Below are 25,612 nucleotides of genomic sequence, written 5' to 3' on the forward strand. Positions count from 1 at the left end.
GATTTGTTATCAAGGAAGGGGAGTAGTTTTAGTTTTCTGCTGATAGAACAGACTACTGGGTAAATTTGCTTCATGGGTTCCAAAAGATAATTAGTCCAAGTTCATGAGCAACATCTAGTGATGGCTTGCCTCTATCCTCGCACCTTACTCACAAGTATTTCGTTTCTTTTTATTGTTCTCCTTGATTTTATTTTTATAGAAAGGTTTTATTTAATAAATATAAATTTCGTAAGTACAACTTTTGGATTATAGTGGTTCTTCCCCCCATACCCGCCTTTCCACCCCCAAACCATTCCATCTCCGACTCCCTCTCCCTTCCCATTCTTCATTTAGATTCATTTGTTATTATCTTTCCAGTCTCTTTTCACAGCAAGTATTGTTTCCTGAAATTGTATTTTGTTAAGGCTGGTTTACTGGTGAAACCACCTCTAGAAGAAATTGCATTATGGGTAAGATCCTTGTCTAGCTTGATCACGATTGCGATCCCAGTGTCGAATACAGAATCTAACCACAGAAAAATCAATCAACCAAGGACAAAACTCTGTATTCCCATCACCCAGCACAACCCCCGGGCTCATGGTTAATTGTCAGTAGGCTGAGTCTCTCGTTGATACTCACCACGGGGATGGACAGACTTGAATTAACGCTGTATTAGATCACGTTAGCTCACTCTACTTAGATTAATATATTTTTAGAAGTATTTTCCGAGAGAACCAGCTCAGTGAAGCGTGTCACGACAGTTAACATTTAGTAAATCAAAACACGGGCGAGACTTCAGAAATGAAGCATTACGACCAGACAAAAGACGCGTCGTCGCGGTAGCTGCTGAAGGAAACTCAGAGTGCAACGCAACAACCCCACAGCTCCCGAAGCTCCACCAAGGCGGCGTTCCCGCCTCTTCCCATGGACGCCTTCCGTATCCGGCCTGGCGCTAGCGTCGCGAGATGCCGCGAGAACGCCGGGCTCAGCGGTCTCATCCGGAGCGAGCCGGCGCTTCACGCCTGCGCAAAGGGGAGACGCGAGCGCCGCGTGGACGCCGAGCGCAGCCGGCGCCGGCGCTTTGGCTACTCCCCAGTGATTGGTTCCTGTCTTCTGGGACGCTGCAGTATAGTTTTCACTTTCTCTCTTCCTTCTTCTTCTTCTTCTTCTTCTTCTTCTTTTTTTTTTTTTGTCTCAGTCCTTTTCCTTTGGCCACAAGGTTTTACTTCCGGTTGCTGGCTCCCGTCAGCGATAGAGTCGACATGTTTCCTCAGGCGGCCCGGCGGCCGGGGAATGGTTCTCGCTTGTGACCCTGAGGGGAGACTGGGCTCTGTCCCGGTGCGACGTGGAGAACGCGGGGTTCCTCTGAGGAAGTGCTGCTTTCGGGAAGCGCCGGAGCAAGCACTCGATTTTGTGCACGCTTGCCGGTTGGCAGGAGCGGACATGGAAAAGCATGGGGAGGAAACTGAGCCGTGATCTGAAGTTCTCGGGGACGGCCGCCGCGCCAAGGACAGGTAAATTCCCTTCTCGTGTTAGGGCGCCCTGGTCTCGGACCTCCGGACGCTGCTGCGAGGGAGAGAGCCAGTTCCCGAGGCTGAACGCGCAGCGCAGCTGTTCGGAATTGTGTGGTGCGCGTGGGGAATTCGCTTGCGTGTTTGGGGTGCTGGGTGGCCGGCGCGTTCTTCTGGCTGCGAGCTGAGGGGGTGAGGGGTGGGGCTCGGCGATACTCGGAGTCTTAACTGCTTGGGCGCTTTCTGGATGACAGGACCTACTACAACCTGTGGCAGGTCTCAGTTTCGCCAGCGTGGAGATGTTGACCACGTTACGTGTCCGTACGCGGTTTCGAAGTTTATCTTTCCCCCTGTTGGAGGGAGACGATCTAGAAAGTCTCGGGCTTTCCGTTTGCGTCGCTTGTCAGAGGTCGGCTGCGTCCCTAGAGATAGGATAATAAAGTTCTTGGCTGGAGTTTTTCTCCTTGGGTTTGGACTGGCTAGGAAATCTTTTTTTTTTTTATGGTTTTATTTTTTTATTTTAACTTTTATTTAATGAATATAAATTTCCAAAGTACAGCTTATGGATTACAATGGCTTCCCCCCCATAACGTCCCTCCCACCCGCAACCCTCCCCTTTCCCACTCCCTCTCCCCTTCCATTCACATCAAGATTCATTTTCGATTCTCTTTATATACAGAAGATCAGTTTAGCATACATTACGTAAAGATTTCAACAGGTTGCTCCCACACAGAAACATAAAGTGAAAAATAATAGATGATTTTTTAAATGATGATGAAATCAGATCAGACCTATTGTCATGTTTAATCCCAGTGAGAGTCAAGTTGGGAATTGATAATTTCTTCTTTTTTTTTTTTTTTTTTTTTTTTTTTTTTTACAGAAGATCAGTTTAGTATACATTAAGTAAAGCTTTCAACAGTTTGCACCCCCATAGAAACACAAAGTGAAATATACTGTTTGAGTACTCGTTATAGCATTAAGTCTCAATGTACAGCACGCTAAGGACAGAGATCCTACATGAGGAGTAAGTGCACAGTGACTCCTGTTGTTGACTTAACAAATTGACACTCTTGTTTATGGACTCATTTTTGTAAGGGTTCTTTGTGAAGCCTGCTATTCAAGTTTCGGCAGAGACTTCGTGGCCATGCGTGACTTAAAAAAAAAAAAAAGTCTCTCTATAGAGAGAGTCATTTAACAGCAAACCCTAGTAATGCATTAGGAACATTAGAGTAGTTTGGCCCCTGTAGCCCAACAATTTGTCCGAAGGAGGTGCTAAGCAGAATTTTGTGGGAGAACGTGGCGGATAAACCTACCCATATGAGAAAGATGGTTTGAAAATTCTCAAGTTTTGTAATCCCCATTTATCTATTTGAAGTTTAAATGAAGTGCTCTTAATCTTTCTTTCTTCTCCCTGCAAGGTAAAATGAGAAGGGTAAGGTTTATGAAGATGTTTCGCAACTTGTGTTGTGCAGGTATACAGGTGTGGTATTGTTGTCACATTAGTGATCTGAGGGTGCACAGTGTTGTTTTGGGGAAATTAAGCGTTAAAAGGGAAAGAGATGAAATATTGTAGAATGTGAGACTGGTCATAATCCTACTTGAGAGGTTTGTAACAAAGCAAATCCTCCTTAATTGTGTATGAATACTCTTCTGTTGAGAAATTGCTTCATAGAAATGGATATCTGCATTCGATATTTCCAGTATGTCAGAAATTAACGCAGGAAAAGTAAAAGGTGACAGTGGTTGTACACAATTATTTTAAGGAAAACCGGTGTTTAAAATTTTGTGCTTTCAGGGCATATATCCAGAGGTAATTAATTCTCTTTAAAAATGGATGTATCATGTGCAAATCCTGTAGTCCAAACACATCTGCTTAAATGAATTCAGATCTACAAAGTGCCTAAAAACTTCCCTGAATTAATCTTTGTTAACTAAATATAGTATGGTATCTAATTAAAATAAATAGATTTTGCATGCATTTATCTTTGATTCATCTATTGGTGTTGATTAAAGTTATTTTAAGGCTTGCCCTATAGCTAACAATGATGCAGTGATGATATTTTTTTGCTGTTACAAATAATGTTTCAGGTGCTCATGACAGTATTTCTGTAGAATTTAGTCCTATGAAAATGCTGGATAATAATGCTGCTAAATTTGTTCTCTATTGAACCCTTTTATAAAAGTTTACTCTTTCAAAAGATGTGCTTTTTTTTCTTTTTTGTGACAGGCAGAGTGGACAGTGAGAGAGAGAGACAGAGAGAAAGGTCTTCCTTTTGCCATTGGTTCACCCTCCAATGGCTGCCGCGGCCGGCACATTGTGCTGATCCGAAGCCAGGAGCCAGGTGCTTTTCCTGGTCTCCCATGGGGTGCAGGGCCCAAGCACTTGGGCCATCCTCCACTGCACTCCCGGGCCACAGCAGAGAGCTGGACTGGAAGAGGGGCAACCAGGACAGAATTTGGCGCCCCGACCGGGACTGGAACCCGGTGTGCCGGCGCCGCAAGGTGGAGGATTAGCCTATTGAGCCATGGCGCCGGCCAGAAGATGTGCTTTCATCTCTACTAGCCTGTACTGGATGGTAGAAAGTATTTTTAAAATATTTTACCCATCTAACTATGGAAAATAACATCTCATTTCAATTTTTGTCTTTTTTGGTGACTAAGAAACATGAACATTTTTGGCTGGGTCATATCCTGTGCTTTTGTGCTTATTGGGTCTGAATTCTGTTCTTTGACCCATATAGCTGTTACCATATTTTTTTATTTAGTGTGGTTTATATTATATTTTGATATTTTCATTTAAAAAAAGCTTTGGGTTCTTAGTTCTTATTTTGCATTTTATTTCAGATGAAATTTAGAATCATCTCTTCAAGTACTATAGACAGTCTTGATGGGATATTGTTTGTGGTTGCAGTGAATTTGTAGACTAATTTGAGAAGAGACATTGTTTTGAGTTTTTTCCTGAGAATAGGTATGTCTCCCTGTTTCTTTTAAAAACAATTTTGTTGTGAAATACGCTATTAATATGTACTTTGTTTTAAAAAGCATATCTGTGCACCCACCTTAAAAGCACATGATGAGTACCTTAGAAAACTTTTATGTGTGTTTACCTCAGGAAGATTGCATTCCTCAGAGTGTTCATTAATTTTGTGTTATTACCTTCCCTAAAGCAACTTTACTCTCACCTGTTTTTGAACTTTACTGAAATAGACTCATACTGTACTCATGGTCTTTGAATTACTTTTGTTAAATGTCATGTTTCTGAGATTCATCTGTGTTGAATCATGTGCCTGTAGTAAACCAATTCAGAAAATTTTTGTCTCAGGACTTTTTTTTAAGATTTATTTATTTATTTGAAAGTTAGAGTTACACAGAGAGAGGAGAGGCAGAGAGAGAGAGAGAGAGAGAATGAGAGGACTTTTTAAAAACTGCTGAGTACCCCAAAGGTCTTTTGTTTATGGCTAGTATATCAAATGATAGTACCATCTTAGGTATGAGAATTGAATAATTTTAAATATATGTATTAATCAGTAACCTTTTAAAAACAAACACCACACATCTTAACATAAAATAATCATTCCCTCCCACTCCCCAAAAATAGTGACAGGTGGCATTGTTTCACATTTTTTTTGCAAATATCTTTAAGGTCACCTTTAATGACTAGTTTCATGTCTGCTACCTCATTCAGTCAGTTGCAGTGTATTGTTTTGGTTGAAGTGTAGAAAAAAATCTGGCCTCAGCAAAGTGATAGAAAAAGGGAGGAAAATTTTAATAACCTTTTTCAAGTAGTTACGTTCTTCTTTGACATTCATCAAAACCTAACAGTTTTGTAAAGGTTAGATGCATTGTAGAACTAAAACCATGCCAATGAACTTTACACTATGTGACATTCAAATTCATTAGTTTTGGGGCCAGCCCTGGGGCACAGTAGGTTAATCCTCCCCCTGTGGCTTTGGCATCCCGTTTGGGCGCTGGTTCCAGTCCCGGCTGCTCCTCTTCCTATCCAGCTCTCTGCTGTGGCCTGGGGAAACAGTAGAAGATGGCCCAAATCCTTGGGCCCCTGCACCCACATGGGAGACCAGGAAGAAGCTCCTGGCTCCTGGATCGGCACAGCTGTGACTGTTGCGGTCATTTGGGGAGTGAACCAACAGAAGGAAGACATCTCTGTCTCTACCTCTCACTGTCTGTAACTCTCTCTCTCAAATAAATAAATAAATAAAATCTTTAAAAAAAATTCAAAATCATTAGTCTTGTACTTTGAGGAACTCTTTCACTCATATAACCATGTATTGGTTATACAGATCTTCCAAATGACATATTTCTTCTTATAATATCAAAAAATCAAATGCATTAGCAATATCACTACTTTGGGAACCACTGCTGTAACTTGTTCATTTTCACTGAAATATTATAGTCTACTATAAGCATATGTGATATAGTTACCCATGATAATTATTTCTAACATTGGTGCATTCTAGTTAATTCTGCCAGGTTTCTTCCTGTTCGTGGCTCCAAATGTAATAAACAATACTTAGGCAGATTACTAGTAGAATTGGTGTATCCCCTGGGAGGCTATGTATACAACTTTATTAAATACTATCTGACTTTTCCAGAAAGGTCATTTCGGTTTTGCAGCAATAGTGAACGAAATCTCCCTCTACTCCTTTTTTTCTTCACATGTAGCATTGTCCAGCTTTTGAATTTTTGGCAGTATGGTAGAAATGAAATGATACATTAATGTAGTTGTAAACTTCCTTAATCTGCTTGCTAAAGCTAAGGATCTTTTCATATGTTTTTAGCCAGTTGAATGTTTTATGTTAAGTTTACTCATATTTTCCTCACTTTTTGTATTGGGTGCTTTATTAATTTGTAGGAGTTTGTAGAAATGTGTTATATATAAAAGTTGATGAACTCTTCCTGTTAAAAGATTCATTAACTTATTTAAATAATTAAAAACATAAAGGCATATATTGAAAAAAATCTTCCTTGAACCTCTTCAACTCATCCCCACTTTCCTAGTTTCTCCTTGTATCCTGTTCTTCCTTCCAGTGCTTTTCTGAGTATACTTACTATATTCCTTTCTTACCCTAATTTCTGCTATACTACGTTTTTCCTGCAATATATGCTGGAAGAATACCCTCATTCTACATCTTAGGAAAGCATAATTTTCCTTGTGTGTCTATATCAGGTTTTTAGCTAGTCTAATGTAAAGGGGTTATTTGGTTGTTTCTGGTCTTGCTGTTGAAGGCAATGGGACATGGAATAACATTGAGTGTTTGTTAATTTTGTGTGTAAGCAAGCCTTTATATATGATTAATTTCTGTTATGGATTACTGAGTCAAATGTTATATGATTTTGAAATGCTGAGAATTTGTACTTCTAATTGCAGTTTACTGAAGCAATTCTCCTAAAGCCTTCTCCAACAGAATACATTGCTAACCTTGTGGATTTTTTGATCTGATAAGTGAAAGTATGTCATTTTAATATAAATTTGCATTTTATTATGACTGAATTTTGAATGTCTTTTCATTTGTTGGGCCTTCCTCCCTCTCACGCCTTCTTCTCATTGGTCTATTTTTTATTAGGTTGTTTTGTTGTAGGGTATCTTTACATACTCTAAAGACTAATCTTTAATAATTAATGTGTTGCAAATACCTTATCTCTGATTTTTCTAGTCTGTGATGAGCAAAAGTTCTTAATTTTAATGTTGTCAAATCTATCAGTCTCTTCTTTATAAAAATATTCTGTATTTCTCAAAAATTTTTAGAGATTTTCATTTCATCTTTGTATGCTTAAATTGTTTGAGGGCATTTTGGGGGATAAATATAATTTAACTTTATTCTTTGTAGATAAGCAGTTGTAGAATTTGCAGTTGAATTCACTTGACCCAAAGTTTCCTTCATGGCACTTGATTGGTTAGTGATTTAATTTCTTTAGTGGTTACAGGATTACACAGTTTTTTAAAAATTATATTAGGTTTGGTAAATTTTTCTAGAACTCTATTTTGTCTAAATTTTAGTATTTATTAGCTGAGTTTAAGTGCCCTCTTGGTATCTCTAATGTCTGAAGCATGTATAATTATGTTTCTTTTCATTTTTAATGTTGACCATTTCTGTTCCTGTTGCCCTCAGTTTCTTTTGATTCATCTTACCTATACTTTAAACATTATATGAGTATTAATCTTTTGAACGAATCATACCATTTATTTCTTTTCATTAAACTTTTGAGATAATTAGATTTACTTGCACTTACATATTTTAGGTAAGTCTCTGAAATCATCTGTTGACATTTTTAAATGCAGTTTTTAATATTTTTAGGTGGAACATATAGCTCATTTACATTTAATGCAGTTGCTCTTGTTTTCTATTTGTCCTATTCTGAATTTCTTTTCTTTCTTCTTAATACCAACTTAGTATTCCATTTTCCCCATCTGCTAGTTTTGGAAGTTATATACTTTTGGTGATTTCATAGTTTTCCTAGAAATAGGCATACTTTGGCTCTCTTGTAATGAGAATTGACAAAAGGCCGATTAGCAACCCAAAAACGTTTTTTGGGGGTTTATACTGGAACAAAAGGGAGACAGCATGGTGGGAAGATGTTCCACTGACTAGTTCCCCTTGGGAACCGAAAAGCTGCTGTTATCGGGTTGGGGAGGTATGGTGCTTTCCATCCCTCAGCGTGCAGCACTTTGGTTTGCACGCTACTCATTATTAAAATGGTGTGTTGCTCCCTGCTGTCACCCCAGGAAGGGTCACATATCAATGTCATTGGGCTATTCTGGGCATTGCGTGCAGGTTAGGGAAGTCCTTTACAGGGCTGTAAGGGGGTCTTTTGCTGTTAGAGTCTGACTCTTTCTTGCTCCTGTTTGGTTTGAAGCTGGAGGTGGATACATGGCAGCTTGGGAGGGCCTTGGTTTAGTTGAGACCTGTTTCTACCCTGTCTCACCTTGAGTTTTCAAAATCTAATGTTAACCAATATCTTTACTTTTCTGTGGAAGACTTACAAACTTAATTTCATTCAACCCATCATGATTTTTATGTTAATACTTTGTAATTGAATTATCTTAAAAATTCCTGTCAGATAAAAATGAACCTGTATCAGTGCTTGCTTTTGTTTCTCACATTTTTATTGTTTTCTCTGTTATTCATTGCTTTCTAAATTATTCATTATTTTCTTTTTTTTTCCATTTTGGATAATTTCCCTTCCTTTTTTTTTTATTTTTTTTTTATTTTTTATTTTTGACAGGCTGAGTGGACAGTGAGAGAGAGAGAGACAGAGAGAAAGGTCTTCCTTTGCCGTTGGTTCACCCTCCAATGGCCGCCGCTGCAGCCGGCGCACCGCGCTGATCCGATGGCAGGAGCCAGGATCCAGGTGCTTTTCCTGGTCTCCCATGGGGTGCAGGGCCCAAGCACCTGGGCCATCCTCCACTGCACTCCCTGGCCATAGCAGAGAGCTGGCCTGGAAGAGGGGCAACCGGGACAGAATCCGGCGCCCTGACCGGGACTAGAACCCGGTGTGCCGGCGCCGCAAGGTGGAGGATTAGCCTATTGAGCCACGGCACCGGCCTTTTTTTTTTTTTTTTTTTTTTGACAGGCAGAGTGGACAGTGAGAGAGAGAAGGAGACAGAGAGAAAGGAAGATCTTTTTGCCATTGGTTCACCCTCCAATGGCTGCCGCGGCCGGTGCACTGCGGCCAGCGCATCGCGCTGATCCGAAGCCAGGAGCCAGGTGCTTTTCCTGGTCTCCCATGGGGTGCAGGGCCCAAGCACTTGGGCCATCCTCCACTGCACTCCCGGGCCACAGCAGAGAGCTGGACTGGAAGAGGGGCAACCGGGACAGAATCCGGCGCCCCGACTGGGACTAGAACCCAGTGTGCCGGCGCCGCTAGGTGGAGGATTAGCTTATTGAGCCGCGGCGCCGGCCGATAATTTACCTTCTGCTTGAAGTTTAGCCTTTAAAGTGTGTTTTACTGGCTGGCACCACGGCTCACTCGCCTGTGGCGCCGGCACCCCAGGTTCTAGTCCCGGTTGGGGTGCCAGATTCTGTCCCGGTTGCGGTGCCGGATTCTGTCCTGGATGCTCCTTTTCCAGTCCAGCTCTCTGCTGTGGCCAGGGAGGGCAGTGGAGGATGGCCCAAGTGCTTGGGCTCTGCACCTGCATGGGAGACCAGGAGGAAGCACCTGGCTCCTGGCTTCTGATCGGCGCAGCATGCCAGCCACAGCGTGCCGGCCGTGGCGGTCATTTGGGGGTGAACCAACAGAAAGGAAGACCTTTCTCTCTCACTGTCTGACTCTGCCTGTCCAGAAGAAAAAAAAAAATAAAGTGGGTTTTACTGAAGGTTGTTGAAGATGAACATTCTTAGTTTTTGTCCACCTGAAAGTGTCTATTTCATTTTTATTCTAGAAAGGTGTTTTTGCTGGATATAGAAGTTTTAGTTGGTGATTGTTTCCTTTCAGCATGCTGAAGTCCTTCTTACTTTTTCTTTGGCTACTTTTATTGCTATGAGAAATAACCTGTCTATCTGTCACTACCTTTTTGACTTTCTGACTACTTTTAATTTTTTTTTTTCTTTAGCTTTTAGCGCTTTCACTGGATTGTGTCTTCATCTTCTTTGGAATTGTTTGCTTCTTAAATCTGTAAATTAGAAATGTTTTTAAATGCACTTATTGGCTCTTCATAATTTATGAAATATGAATTTCAATTTTTATATTCCATTTATATTAATGTATAAGTAAATCTTTTATTATCTACACAATAAATATATTCTGCTGATCTTTGATTTTCTTTTCACTTTGTTTTCTACAATTTTATTAACAGAAAAGGCTTGTGAATTCTTGATCATTTGTTAAATAAAACAATAAATTTGGTCTTTTAGAACAGAGAGTAGAATTATGACTACTTCTTTCAGTCTGTTTTCATTGTTACTGGTTTATTCAAATATTTCTTCCATTTAAACCAATGTTAATTACATTTTTCTAGTTTTCAAATTTATTGATATAAATTACTTATAATTTTAGAAATTGCTCCTGTGTATTTGTGTTTGTTTACCTCTTTGTCCCCAACTCTAATTTTTCTTTTTCTCCTGATTTTATTTTCTGCAAGTGTACCTATTTTTTTTTTTAAGTTTTTTAAAGAACCAGCAATTGGCATTTTGTTCCTTTTCAGAATAACTGCCTTTATCATAAGAGATGTATCTGGGGTATCCTTGCTGTTTTCCCCTAATAATATTATAATAACATTTAATTGGAGAACTAAGTCCCTTGCTAATATTCTATGTAAAGCATCGTTGTCCTCCTTGGCATGGTGAAATAAACCCTGTTTCAAATCTGTCTTGAACACCTGCTCCCTCATTAAGAGAAGTAATTTTCAAGACTCAACTCCTAAGGTCTAGTTTGTCCAGTTAAGGTACCTACTTTATCTCTTATATCCTCCTTACTTGTGCCGAGGGTATTTGGGATCGAGCATGTCTAGGGATGGTGACAAAAATTAGCTCTGTTCTGGCCTGGACCAGATTTTACTTTTTCTTCTATGATACTTGCATGTAAATACTTGAGAGAATCCAAAGACAAGTTTTAAAATGTAATTGTAATGGAGAAAAATTTATCCTTAAGAGGAATAAAACTACTTATCATGAGTTTGCACCATTTTATCAAAGATTGACATTTTAAAGTAGGCACAAATTCATAAACCCAGTTTAATGAGGACCCAGGACAATGGTCTGTACCTTTAAATAGATGTCTAAAAGAATCACCATATAAACTTTGGTATCATTCTAATAAAATTTGCATAATCTTGAATATATAAAGTATTATAATTTATTGACCTTTTTACATGGCATAGTGAAAAAAAAAACTTTCTGTAGGTGCAAGATAATAAGCATCAATTTGATTATCAAAAATACTCTGTATTAGATAGATTTTGAGAATATTAAAACAGTGTTCAGAAATTGAATATTAAAACCAAATGTAAGCAAGCTACAGGTAAATGAAAACATCATAGTACATAGCATTGGTATAACTTATTTTACTCAATGGATATAATCTCAAAAAATGTTTTTCAAAAAGCAGTTTCTCTTCCACTGGGTAAACTAAAATACCCTAAGTAAATTTACTATTTTAAACAGCACATAACTAATTACATAATTCTTTATGGATTTAAGTCATTTGCTTTATGAGTTAAAATTATCCTTTATTGTGTTCTGTGCAACATAATAATGGTAATGATTTATAAATCCTACTTAGGTTTTCCTAGAAACTTTGGGTAAGTATCTTAACTTTTTAAAAACAGTGTTAATGAATCAGAAGTGAAGATATTCTTAGGTTGAGCCAAATACTTCACCTTCCATTCCCAACCCGATTTAATTTTATTTTTGGTGACTATTATTAGGCTGCGTAGCTTAGTGGAAGGGGGGAGCACCCCATTTCTTTCTCAGGTGCAGGTATCAACATCCTCTGAGGATAAATGACAGGTTTTTTTTTTTTATTTTTAATACTGTTTGAACTCTTTACTTAGTATAGAGTTAATCTTATGTGTATAAAGTTATTAGGAAATAGATCTTAGTAAAAAATAAGAATGGGAATAGGACAGGGAGGAGGAAGAAGGGTGGGAAGAATCACTATGTTCCTAAAGTTGTATTTATGAAATGCATGAAGTTTGTATATCTTAAATTAAAGGTTTCTGTGAAAAACAAAAACAAAAAAACATAAATAAACTACTTCATAGAAAAGGGAAAAAAAAGCCATATTTGACAGAAGTTTTTTTATTTTAAAATACCCCCCCCCCCCCCAAACCATAGCTGGTGAGGCTACATGGGCAGTAGTGGGACAGTGAGACCAACTTGGCATCACTGTAGTGAAAATAACATGGATTTAGGATTAGACCCATGATTTGCAATCTGGCATCCTTATTTGTACTTTCAGGCAGGACACTTGAGGAAATTAGAACTTGGGGTGATCACAGTAAAGTAAGCACTAAAAAAACGTTATTGTGGGACATCCAAGAAACAGGTCAAGGGCACTGGGCTCTCAGACCCCATCCTCTGCTTAAGTGACTACATCCATCTGAGTCTTTAGGGTCCATTTGCTCTGTTGAATCTGCTGGTGTGCGGAATAACTAGACTCTGATGGCTGTACTGGTCCTCAGGCTCTGAGGCGGGGCCATGCTCCCTGGCTCAGCTCGCGGAACCCCTGCCGCCCTCGTTGGCTTTCAAAAGGCGCAGCTGGTCCCGCGCCCTGCCACCAGCTCCCTGCCCCTGTCTGCTTGCCTGCCTGCCTCCCTGCCTGCCTGTGGCACACTGGCCCCCACCAGCGGTGGGAGGGGGCCAGAGGGTCCACCGGCTTCGCGGAGCCACTGCCCCCTCCCCCACACACCATGAGGTGAGGAGAGGAGGGGTTTCGGTCTTTTCAGGTGCTGCTTCGGAGGCCCCCCCAGACCTCCCTGCATGAGGCAGGTTCACCTGAATGTGGAGACCAGGGAAAATGGATGATTTTGTGTTGTGTAGTGTCTTGCCTTAAGGTGCAAGTATAGAGAACGAGGTGTTGGTAGGGCAAGTCAGATCTTTGCTGCCTAGACCAGGTGATGACAGGAGAGGATTGTATGGTACTTAGAGGTTTACTGACTGAATGCTTTCAACCCTGACTCCTCATTGGATTGTATAAGAGTGGAACCTTTGCAGAAATGCTGGAGAGATGACCCTACTTCTGACTGTGTGTATGTCTCTACAGTAGTTAAGATCACCTTTTGAAATGTCAGTGATTCCAAATGGACTTCTTTAGATATAGCAAGAAGTACCTTACTTTTTTAAAGCCTTTTTGCTTTACCTAGAAAAAATATTTAAGCTTTTATACATGGCAAAACTTACACAAATTTCTATGAAATCATACTTTACTCATTCAGCATTTTTAATAGGGATACTTTGTTTTATGGGTCTGTTTATAATTTTTTTTCACGTATGGGACATAACTATTTTTGTTTCCCTTTTTTTCATTTAAAGAAAAACTATGACTTGTTGCTACTTAGGGCTGTGGATTTTTTTTCTCCAAGGGGAAAAGTTATATTTCTCCCAAGTTATGTTTATGCTTATTTAAAACTTCAGCTAATATATTCTATACTTGATAGAATAAACATGTTTCTATATTGAAACAAAGGAGAGCCAAACTACAGATAAGAGGAACTACTATATGTTCAGAAAGTGGGATATTATTAAGTCTTAGAAAGTTATGAAATAAATTGTTAGATGCTTCAACATCACTAAACTTCAAAAACATTATGCTCTGTAAGTGAATCCAGTCATGCATTACAAAGTGTATGATTTCATTTACATGAAATGATATGGAATAAGCGCATATATATATATATATAGAGAGAGAGAGAGAGAGAGAGAGAGAGAGAGAGAGAGAAAGTAGATAAGTGGTTACCTGACCTGGAAAATGATGAGGGAAGAGGAGGATGGCAAAAAGTTTCTTTTTGGGCTTATAAGAATATTCTAAAATTGATTGTGGGTAAAAAATTTATGAAGATTGCACAACTTGGAAATAATAAAAGCCATTGAGTTGTACACTTTATATAGGTGAATTGTAAGTTATGCAAGTTGTATCTCAATACAATTGTATTAAAACTGTTATAATGAAACAGAAGTTATGAAGATACACTGTAAAGCAGAAATACAAGAACTCAAGGAAGACAGCCAGAGAGCAGTAGGATGTGAAATGGACACCAGCAAAACAGATAACAAATGGAAGTAAAATTTAAATCATTTCAGAGACAAAGATTAAATTAGAGATACGTAAGGAAGGCTCAACACTGTGGCAGAAGTCATAAAGCTGGAAATGAAATTTAACATATGAAAGATAATTCAAGGTGTTTTCCCCCTTTAAGTAGAAAAAGATTTGAATCTAATGACAAGAATCTAATGATGTAAGGAAGGCTCAACACTGTGGCAGAAGTCATAAAGCTGGAAATGAAATTTAACATATGAAAGATAATTCAAGGTGTTTTCCCCCTTTAAGTAGAAAAAGATTTGAATCTAATGACAAGACACATGTTCCAGGAAAACTGGTCTAGCTTCCTGGTAAAAACTTTGAAAAAAATTTTTTTTAAGATTTTATTTATTTATTTGAGAGGTAGAGTTACAGACAGTGAGAGGGAGAGACAGAGAGAAAGGTCTTCCGTCTGCTGGTTCACTCCCCTAATGGCCGCAACGGCCGGAGCTGAGCCAATCTGAAGCCAAGAGTCAGGAGTTTCTTCAGGTCTCCCATGTAGGTGCAGGGGCCCAGGGACTTGAGCCATCCTCTACTGCTTTCCCAGGCCACAGCAGAGAGCTGGATTGGAAGAGGAGCTGCCGGGACTAGAATTGATGCCCATATGGGATGCTGGCGACACAGGCTGAGGATTAACCTACTCTAGCACCGTGCCGGCCCCAAACTTTGAAATTTTAAAAAGTTTTTATTTCTTTGAAAGAGACAGAGACTGACAGATTTTCTGTCTGCTGTTTAAGTCCCCAAACAAAGGGTCTCATGAGGTTATTTTGTGATTACGTTGTAATTTTACTATGTTTTGTGATTTTACTTGTGTTCTGTACACTATCAGATTTTTAAAAAATATTTATTTATTTGAAAGGCAGAATTACAGAGAGGCAGAGAGAGAGGTCTTCCATCTGCTGGTTCACTCCTCATATGACTGCAATGACTGGAGCTGCCCAATCTGAAGCCATGAGCTGGAAGTTTCTTCCTGGTCTTCCATGTGGGTGCAGGGGTCTTTGGGCCATCTTCCGTTGGTTTCCCAAGCCGTAGCAGAGAGCTGGATTGGAAGTAGAGCATCCAGGACTCAATCAGGCACCCATATGGGATTCTGGCACTGCAGGTGGCAGCTTTACCCTCTGCGCCACAGCACCAGCCCCCAGATTTTTAACTATAGCATCCTTTATCCAAAATGCTTGGAATCAATACAATTTTGAATTTAGATTTTTTTTTTGGATTGTGAAATATTTGCATGTATATAAAATGAGATATTTTGAGGATGGCACCCAAGTCTAAAATTCATTTGTGTTTCATGTACACATTATCCACAAAGCTTGAAAGTAATTATGTACAGTATTTTTAGTATACTGGCATTTTGATTATGAACCTTCTTGAGAGGTCAAGTGTAGAATTTTCCACTTGTGGTATCATGCTGGTACTCAGAGTTTCAAGAGTGTAGAGTATTTTGGATTTTCATTTTAGGGATGCTCACCTTTACTGTAAGGATTTCCCTTGTGTCCAAATATATACTCATCAGGGTGTTTTGTTTTGGCTTGTTTTTCTGGTTCAACTTTATTGAAATACAGTTTACATGCAATAAAATGAACATTTTAAGTACAATTCAGTTGATTTTGGTAAATGTATGCATTATTTTACATTTACCACCATACCAATAAAAATACAGGACATTTCTGTCACCCTATATCACCCCAGAAAGTTACCGTGTGCTCCCCCCACTTGCAATTTCTCTATCCCTGTCCCAGGCAACCACTGATAAGAATTTTATCACAACAGATTAATTTTACTGGTTCCAGAACTTAATAGGATATTTCTCAATGTGTACTCATGTCTGACTTATTTTGCCTCGTTTATTGTTTTTGAGATTCATGGATCAGTTTTTTATTGCTGAATATTAGTATGTTAAATAATTATGCCATGGTTTATCCAGTCATACAACAATGATACATGGTTGTTCTTTTTTCAAAACTGTTTTGGCAGTCTTGAATCCTTTGGAATCCTATTTAAGTTTTACAATCAGATCATTGATTTTTGCAAACTGGGATAGTATGAATTTATAGACAACTTTGTGTCTCAGCATTCCCCAGTGAGGTCACAAAGGTATGCAGTAGTATCAGAGGATACAAGTCCAAACTGAAGCTAGAGGACATAATTGTTCCCCAGGGTGCCTCCCCCTCAGAAACAATTTATATCTGTCTCTATTCAGAGAATGTTTTTAGTCTTATAGGAGAATTTCAAGTTGACTAATGATTGGTATCTGAAATTTAAGCAGTTTTAAATTCAGAAAAACAAAACATGGGCTGAGAAAGGGACTACCCAAAGTGACTCAGCCCTGAGCCATTCAATTTAATAATGAAATATGGAATATAAATATAACAGTAATATAAATATAATATGAGAGGATAGACCAGAAGAATATGGAGGTTTTTATAGTGTAGAGAGAGATGTTTTTCATTAAAGGAATATCTAGAATTTATATAAACATTTTATTGAGAAACATAGTTATACCAGAAGATACGGCTGAAGTTGAAGTGCTTGGCAAGTGATGCCTGGAACATAGCTTGCTATTGTTGTCACTAGTAACAGTGTTGTCCTTGATAATAAATAATAAAATGTCTATATGCGTGGCACAAATAAAAAAGGCATTTGCTATCTAGTGCAGTGCACCATTGCACAGTGCCTCGTGCATAACAAACCTTCAGTGAAACAACGAAATCACAGTGTTAGAACTGAAAGGAACCTTAGAAAAGCTAATTACAAGGAAATGAGGTCTTAAATAATATAACTAATTAAACAAAACCCATCAGTTATTGTGCTGTCAACTACCAATACAAATTGTTTAAGCAATAAGGACTATTTTTTATTTCATATATCAAAAAAATTAAAACTGTAGCTACAGGTTAGTTATTTTAGTAGTTAACCATCTGTCTCTTCTGTTTTCATCTTCATTGTTCTTTTCTGTCTTGGTTGTAAGGAGTTCCAGGCAACACATCTTTAGAAAGGCCCCAATGCTAGATGAATAAGCTGGAGGCAAGAGGGGTGTTTCTTTTCTTCCTGTCCTTTTGGAAGAAAACTTTCCCAGAATTCTTCCTGTAGACTTACATTGGTATCGCACTGACCAGAATTGAGCAACATGTTTATTACTAAAATAATCACTGGCCAAAGAGTGTAGAATTACCATGATGAGTTTATACTAGGTTTCCTCTCACAAATTCAGACTAAAGCACAGTATTGATTAACTGATATCTTAAAAAAATAAAAAGTGATTTTGTTGAAGAAAAAGGAAAGGTGACTCTGTTTTTAGAAAACCAGTCAATGGTATGTCGCATGAAAGTCTCCATCATTTTAATGGAAGAGCCTGCACCACCAAAATTCTGGTCTCCTCATTCCCAATGTAATTGTCCCTTCTTGACATAAGTAACTTATTTGCTTAATGAATTAACAAAAATATAGCTATATTTTCTAAACAATCCTGAATATATTCACAAAGTTCTACTTCATAGCCTTTTTGAAAAAGGATTGTGCTATTTGTGCTGTTCTTGTAAAGCATGTTGAAATTCTCAATAATTGTTTAGGACATAGTAAAAGATTTATTTATTTGAAAGAGCTTCAGAGAGAGGGAGAGATACACAGTGATAGAGGTATTTCCAAACTTCTGGTTCAGTCACCAGATGGCTACAACAGCCTAGGTTAGGCCAGGCTGAAGCTAGGAACCAGGAGCTTCTTCTGGGTCTCCCACATGGGTGGCAGGGGCCCAAGCACTTGGGCTGTCTTCTGCTACTTTTCCCCGACTATTAGCAGGGAGCTGGACTGGAAGTGAAGCAGCCAGAAAACGAACCAGTGCCATTTGGGATGCCGGTCACAGGTGGAGGTTTTACCCAGTATGCTACAATGCTAGTTCCTACCTTACCATCTTTTAATCTCCTTACTTGCTTTTATTCTCCCCTCTTCTTAATCAGTCACATTAAGCTACTTGTAGTTTCTTCAATATATCATGTTCATACCTATGCATTTGCTCAGACTGTTTGTACTATTTAGAAAACATCCATGCTTGACCATTCCTTTTGGGGCTTCTTTATCATTTGAATGCCTACCCAGATTTCAAGTTACAAGGCTGTTTTTTTTTTTTTTTTAACATATCTCCATGTCCATGAAATTGGTTGGTTGCACCACTATTCATCTAGTGCATCGTGCTCTTGATATTTTGCTTGCTTTCTTTTGTTATCTTCAACCAGGTATGACCTTTTCATTATGGAATATGTTCTTTATAGTGAGGCAGAAGTGATTCTTGTAAGCATAATTTATTTCTCTGTATAATTTTCTTTGGAAGCTAATTACTTCGAAAGGAAAAGCATTTTAGATTATGTTGTATTTCTGCTCATAGAGCAGATTTAATCCTTAGTTATGGAAACTTGTCAAAGGAGGTAAATAAGCAAAATAGTATTTTTAATGTGAATTAGAAACTCAAAAAAAAGTTTAAGAGTAGATTTACTTTAAATGGAAGTATTAACTTTGTGGTTTGTTTTTCTTTTTTCACTTTAGCATTTATGACATTAACAAAGGACAGAACTGTGTCAAGGATTCTGAGGGTATATATGGTGAAAATGAACTAAGACCACCCTCTCAGCTACATTCTCTTTTAGAGAAGATCGAGACAGGGTTCATATCAGAAAAGAGTAGGTATTAAACTAAGTCCTATAAATTATTAATATTGAATACAAAATGGAATAGCAATTTTTTTAGTTTTAATTTAGATCATGTAAAACAAAAGCACTTTTTTAAAATTAGAATTTCCAGTAGCAATGGCGCTTTTATACTCATTAACAAGATTAAGTTTTCACATTGCATCTTAAAAGTTATTTTCTTCTATTTATATTTCCTTGAAATTATGACTTAATTTTATTTTTGAATAGAGACATTTTAAATGGTGTAAGTAAAATGTTGCTGTAAGAAAAGCCTGAATTGCAGTAATATGTATCATTGCTCTAGTCATTATTAACAGTTTGGTTTCCCATCCTCTGTATATTACTTAAGGGTACCTTGAAATACATGATTTTATTTTATTTTATTACTAAAACATCATTATTTGTATTTATCTTAAACCAGTTATCCCTTAATATCTTAAAAGTAATACATGTAGGATTAAGTGTTTAAGGAATGGACTGTTTTGTCAACAACTATCAAATGGCTTATTTTGATCTGATGGAATATTTATACATCTTTAGTATTAACAGATGTGGGATATAATCCTTCTGTAGAGAGATGTGGTCATGAAAGTTATGCAGAGATGTACAAGTAGCTTTTTCTTTTATGAAAGTTACACAGAGAGAAAAAGATAGGCAGAGAGAGAGAGAGAGAGAGAGAGAGAGAGAGGTCTTCCATCCGCTGGTTCACTTCCCAGTGGGCCGCAATGGCCAGAGCTGCGTTGATCTGAAGCCAGGAGCCAGGAGCTTCCTCCAGGTCTCCCATGTGGGCGCAGGGGCCCAAGGACTTGGGCTTTCTTCTTCTGCTTTCCCAAGCCATAACAGAGAGCTGGATTGGAAGTGGAGCAGCCAGGACCAGAACGGCGCCCATATGGCACCACTGCAGGTGGTGGCTTTACCCGCTATGCCACAGCACTGGTCCCTGAAGCAGCTAGTTTTTAAAGAATTATTGTTACACGTAAGTTGGCATTAGTTTATCTCATCAGCTGCTTTCGGATCAGTTGTGTATTGGGTGGAAAATAGGTGTGTGGCATGGCATATGGGAAGCTATTTTAGAATTTTCTCATCCCTATTATCAGAAATTAAAAAGAGAAATAAGTGTCTCAAACCAGTCCCTGCCAGTATTTCTGTGATGAGTTTTGATAGGAGGGAGGTTTTTGCTGAACATTTTAATTAGAATCCATCCTGTATCAAGCTGAACTTTAAGACTGAACGTTCACGGGGCAGGAGCTGTGGCTCACTTGGCTAATCTTCTGCCTTTCGGCACCAGCATCCCATATGGGCGCTGGGTTCTAGTCCCGGCTGCCCCTCTTCCAGTCCAGCTCTGTCCTGTGGCCTGAGAGGGAAGTGGAGGATGGCCCAAGCACTGCTTAGGCCCCTGCACCCGCATGGGAGACCAGGAAGAATCACCTGGCTCCTGGCTTCGGATCGGCGCAGCGCCGGCTGCAGCGGCCATTTGAGGAGTGAACCAGTTGAAGGAACACCTTTCTCTCTGTCTCTTTCTCTCACTGCCTAACTCTACCTGTCAAGTAAGTAAAAAAAAAAAAAAAGACAACATACAGATAACAGAACTGTGTGTCCTAGTCCAGGTGCTGCAGAAAACTTGATTTCCATAGCCATTGTGATTGAACTTAACTTTTTCCCATGTGCACTCTACTGCTCACTTAAGCCCTAAGAGATATTCTTACTACTATATAGCCAGTACTTTTCAAGTTATCTTATTAAATGTCTTAAGTTTGTTGAATAGCCCTTTCTTCATTTTCTTAATGCTCTGATAACCTTTCATGTTTAAATAAAGCTATGGGAATTGCTTAACAAAAGTAAGGCTATTCATTTACAGAGGGTTTGTATTCTTAATGCACTAATTATAAATGAAAATATATTGTATAAAGAACAGAGAGCCTATTCTATTTTTTTTTTAAAAAAATTTTCTTGAGAGGCATAGCTACAGACAGAGAAAGAAACAGAGAGAGAGGTCTTCCATCCGCTGGTTTACTCCCCAAATGGCCACAATGGCCGGAGCTAGGCCGATCTGAAGCCAGGAGCCAGGAGCTTTTTCCTGGTCTCCCATGTGGGTGCAGGGGGCCAAGCACTTGGGCCATTTTCTACTGCTTTCCTAGGCTATCAGCATGGAGCTGGATTGGAAGTGGAGCAGCTGGGACTTGAACTAGTACTCACATGGGATGCCGACACCTCAGGCAGATTCTTAACCTACTATGCCATGGCACCAGCCCCAAGCATATACCTCTTGAGAATATGATTGAAGTCATGAATACTAAAAATTGGCTATGGTGTTTCCAACAACTTTTCTTTGGGCATTCTTCTGGTAACAATAAAATTATAACTTTATAAATATATTGCTATTTGGAGAATGCTAACCTAAAGGGGAAAGCATCTTCAACTATAAATAAATAGTTTTGGAAATAATATACAAACAGCAATAATTCATTTGCTCCTTGTTTCTCCATGTTTGTTCATAGCTGTATTACATGTATTCATAGCTTTGTGGAACAGTATTCCCCGTACTGATGTTTAATAAATAAAGTGTTTACTGACCACATGTAGTTGGGAAACACTGTTAGTTTTTTTTTTTAATTGCCCCATCTCTTACTGTTTTCCGTTTACTATTGTGCATTATGATGCTCAAAATAGGGATATTTGCAGGATTCAGTACTTCCCAAGCTTAATCTGTTCCTACCCATTAATATGTTACAGAATTCAGAGAAGTAAATAATCGTAGTCTTCACTGGCAAAGCTATTGATTTTTTTTTTTTACTTTTGTGTCACTATTAACATACTTCTCATATACTGGGCATCAAACTGTATATAGGTTTTTGAAATTATCTTGCTTTTTTTTTGTTTGAGGCACAAAGAAAGAGTTCCCATTTACTGACGTAGTCCTCAAGCAGCTGTCTAATCCAGGTTTCCCAAGTGAGTGGCAAGGATCCAACTACTTGAATCATCACCTGCTTCCTCCAAGGGTATTCATTAGCAGGAAGCTGAAATCAGGAGTGGAGCTAGGATTTGAGTCCAGGCATACTAACATAGAATGCAAGTGCCCCAACTGGTATCTTAACTGCTGTGTCAAATGCCCTGCCCCATCTTGGTTTAATAAAACTGTTAAATATAGGAGAGATTATTACAACGTAGCGGTTAAGGTTCTACTTGGGACGTCTGCATCATATGTTGGAGTACCTGGTTCAAATCCTCGATACTCCATTTCTGACCCAACTTCCTGCTAATGTGCACCCTGTAGACAGCAGATAAAGGCTCAAGTACTTGGGTTCCTGCAACCCATGTGAGAGACCCAGATACAGAATTCCAGGCCACTGGCTTTGCCTAACCCAGCCCTGGCTGCTACAGGCATCTGAAGAGTGAACCAGTAGATGAAAGAGCTCTCTCTGTGTCTCTTTCTAATAAAAATGAAAATAAATAAATTTATATTAAATATTACAGTTTCCAAAATTCTGGATTCTAAAGGATTTTTTTAAAGATTTATTTTATTCATTTGAAAGAGCTACAGAGAGAGAAAGGGAGAGAGAGATACTCCATTTGCTCTTTTACTCCCCAAATGGCCACAACGGCTAGGGCTGGGTTAGGCCAAAGCCAGGAGCCAGGAGCTTCATCTTGGTCTCCTACAAGGGGGCAGGGGCCCAAGGACTTGGGCCATCCTCTGCTACTTTCCTAGCCTCATTAGCAAGGAGCTGGATCAGAAGTGGAGCAGTTAGGACTCCAACTGGTGCCCATTTGGGATGGCTGGCATTGAAGGTGTTTAGGCTAGGAGTGCATATTATTTGTAGATAAATTTGAAAATACACAGGATTCCTAGATTTTTTTTTAGTAATACATTTGTGGATATTTTACTATTTAAATCTGTTCAGAATATCCATGTTTTTACGGACTGGTACACTGGTATTGAAGGAGAAAGTGAAACTGAGCAAATGTAAAAGTGAAACATAGAACAGTAGATAGATATGGTGCACCAGCTCTAGGATATTTTTAAACATTTCATCCTTTTTTCTCCTGTCTTGGAAGTATTAGAATGGTTTAGTTCAGGTTGAGTTTAGTAAAATACTTATCACTTCTGTGATAGTCTAATTTTTGTGTATGTTTTGTCTATAAGTTTAATTAAAGTGCATTTTTCCTTAAATTTTGAGTTTTAATGTAGTAGGCATAATTTTGGTAAAAGTAACAAGCAATATTGTACTTATTTATATCATAAGATGCAAATTTCCAGTGCTAAGTAAATCGTTTCATTCGCCTTACTTGTACATAATAGGTTTTTGTAAAACACTCTAACAACTCTGATAAAGAGAGTATAAAGAATACAAATAGAAGAGAGTAAAATAGTTCAAATGGTTACATGTTCTGAGTAGTTGTAGGCTTCTTGCTGAAGTGAAAAAGAAATCAAAAGACACAAAGAGGCAGTCAAGAGAACTATTGAATCCAATCTAGTACATGGATGTAGTTAGAAACAAACACTTTCAAAAAATGTAATATAGTTTTATAAAATGAAAAATGCAATACAATCCATAGACAGTAGAATTGAAAAGATTCCTCTTGGTTAGAGAAACAATGATTTGTAATGTGTTTGAGGACTAAGCAGTAGTTGGGCCCTTGAAAGGAACTTAACATACTTATTTGGGGATTTGATGAGAAGTTTGGAAGGGTAGATTTATCAGAATGTAGCACAGTTTTTAAAAAACTAAAGGTGAGAAACACTGGTCCAAGCAATTGTTAACTTCCACCGCGAAACTACAGTTGCATCTGCTTTTGACCAACTGTGGTTAAAACCAAAAGGCATAATGGGTCTGGCAAGACATATTTTAGGGTATATTTTAGTTCCTGTATTAAAAGTAATTCACCTTTAGATACAATTTATTTAGTTTTTGTTTTTCCACATGAGGGGCCTTTTAAAATGTATTGATAGTACAGATATTTTAACTGTAACATAATGGAATTCTTTTTTTTTTTTTTAATTTTTTGACAGGCAGAGTGGACAGTGAAAGAGAGACAGAGAGAAAGGTCTTCCTTTGCCGTTGGCAGTGGACAGTGAGAGAGAGACAGAGAGAAAGGTCTTCCTTTGCCGTTGGTTCACCCTCCAATGGCCGCCGCGGCCGGCACGCTGCAGCCGGCGCACTGCGCTTATCCGATGGCAGGAGCCAGGTGCTTTTCCTGGTCTCCCAAGGGGTGCAGGGCCCAAGGACTTGGGCCATCCTCCACTGCACTCCCTGGCCACAGCAGAGCTGGCCTGGAAGAGGGGCAACCGGTACAGAATCCGGCGCCCTGACCGGGACTAGAACCTGGTGTGCCATCGCCGCAAGGCGGAGGATTAGCCTAGTGAGCCACGGTGCTGGCACATAATGAAATTCTTAAGTCATCCAGGAAAAGAATGGTTGACATTAAGTCAACATGCCCCTCTTTACCCTATCTTTTGGTTATCTTAAACAGCTGCTCTATTTCTGTTTGTGTTTTACAGTTTTCAAGAAAGTGTCCTTGAATTCAAACTCTGTCTTCCAGAGGGCAGTTTCACTTCTTCATACTTCTTACTTGGACTCTGCATCTGAGCCTGGTTTTCAGTACAGTCAAGTGACTTTGGTGAAAAATGACATTTTCTTAAATGAGGTGAGGTGCTTGGTACATGTTCTAGATTTAAATTAAGTATACCCATAATTTTTGATATATAAGCCTAGTACTTTTTAGCTAACATTTTTTCAGAGGAGACAGCAGATTATTAGGAATATCTACTTAGAAAGTAATATATTCTAGGGAATAGAAAAACAATATTATTAGTCTTTTATTCATTTAAAAGAGAGAGAGAGGGAGAGAGAGAGATTTCCAGGAGGAATTCAGATGATACATTTAAATGTTTAATTGGCAGGAGAAAATAGTATATTTATAGCATTTGGTTATTTTCTTTATACAGTACAGAAACTTTTACCAACAAAAAAAGGCCAGTAATTATACTCCAGAAGAACTTCAAGAAACTTACGGGTTTCTTCTGTTTGAAACGGAAAACCAGGTAAGGGAATTAGGTTATAGAAAATTTGTTCTGTGGTATTAATGTACAAAATTCATTGTATCATTAACCTTAAATACTGGTGTTCCAGTTCTATAAATCTATAAGAGTACCAATTCATCATTACTTTTTGTTACTTAGTTTCATAGCAGTGTAAATGAAAATGAAAGCCAGTCATAACAGAGATTTAATTTTTGTGACTTTTCATGATTACTCTTATTTTAATGTTTCTAAACTTCCAGTAAGATTTGGATTCAAATAGATTTCTTTAATGACAGTATTGTCCTTTAATAAAGTGAATTGACAATTATCTATTCTGATTCATCATTGCATAGATTTTTTTGGTTTCCTATAAAGGAGTTTCAAGTTTAAATTACATGTTTTTGGGACTGAGGTAAATATTTTCAACATTCTAGTTAAATGGAATTGTTTCATGCTTTCTTTGAAGATTGAACATGTATATTATTGCCAGAATCTAAATTGTGGGAGAAGGAAATTATGGTATATAGGGTATGCATCCAAAGATGTGTATGGTTACTTAGATAACAATTTAAATAATACCAGAGATTATCATCAAAGCTGAAAATAATTCTGAGATACAAACTTAGGCTGGGTTAATAGTTTATAGAGAGGGGCCAGTGCTATGGCAT

The 25,612-nt window shown here is 38.4% G+C and overlaps 2 protein-coding genes across 31 annotated transcripts in view; one reads left to right on the top strand and one right to left on the bottom strand.

Annotated features, from left to right (window-relative positions):
• ASB13 (ankyrin repeat and SOCS box containing 13) overlaps nt 1-923 on the bottom strand; it is a 50,549-nt gene extending 49,626 nt beyond the window's left edge. The window contains exon 1 of one of the 2 annotated variants that reach the window (XM_089312412.1): nt 619-923. The gene's annotated coding sequence lies outside the window, so the exon portion shown is untranslated. The remainder of the gene's footprint in view (nt 1-618) is intronic. The other variant, XM_089312410.1, reaches the window with a different exon arrangement.
• Nucleotides 924-933: 10 nt separating this feature from the next.
• Nucleotides 934-25,612, top strand: part of TASOR2 (transcription activation suppressor family member 2) — an 85,210-nt gene continuing 60,531 nt past the window's right edge. For 4 of the 29 annotated variants that reach the window (XM_070055824.2, XM_089312397.1, XM_070055826.2 and 1 more), the window contains exons 1-3: nt 942-1,493; nt 24,423-24,568; nt 24,870-24,965. In XM_070055824.2, the coding sequence (XP_069911925.1) occupies nt 24,564-24,568; nt 24,870-24,965 (101 nt within the window). In that variant the 5' untranslated portion in view covers nt 942-1,493; nt 24,423-24,563. Of the gene's footprint in view, nt 1,494-4,334; nt 4,459-6,876; nt 6,958-18,782; nt 18,917-24,422; nt 24,569-24,869; nt 24,966-25,612 lie in introns of those variants that run through there. The other 25 variants (XM_070055833.2, XM_070055828.2, XM_070055822.2 and 22 more) reach the window with 19 other exon arrangements.

This window comes from Oryctolagus cuniculus, chromosome 13 (genome assembly GCF_051225735.1).
Source record: "Oryctolagus cuniculus isolate XC-2025 breed Fujian yellow rabbit chromosome 13, ASM5122573v1, whole genome shotgun sequence".
NCBI lineage: Eukaryota > Metazoa > Chordata > Mammalia > Lagomorpha > Leporidae > Oryctolagus > Oryctolagus cuniculus.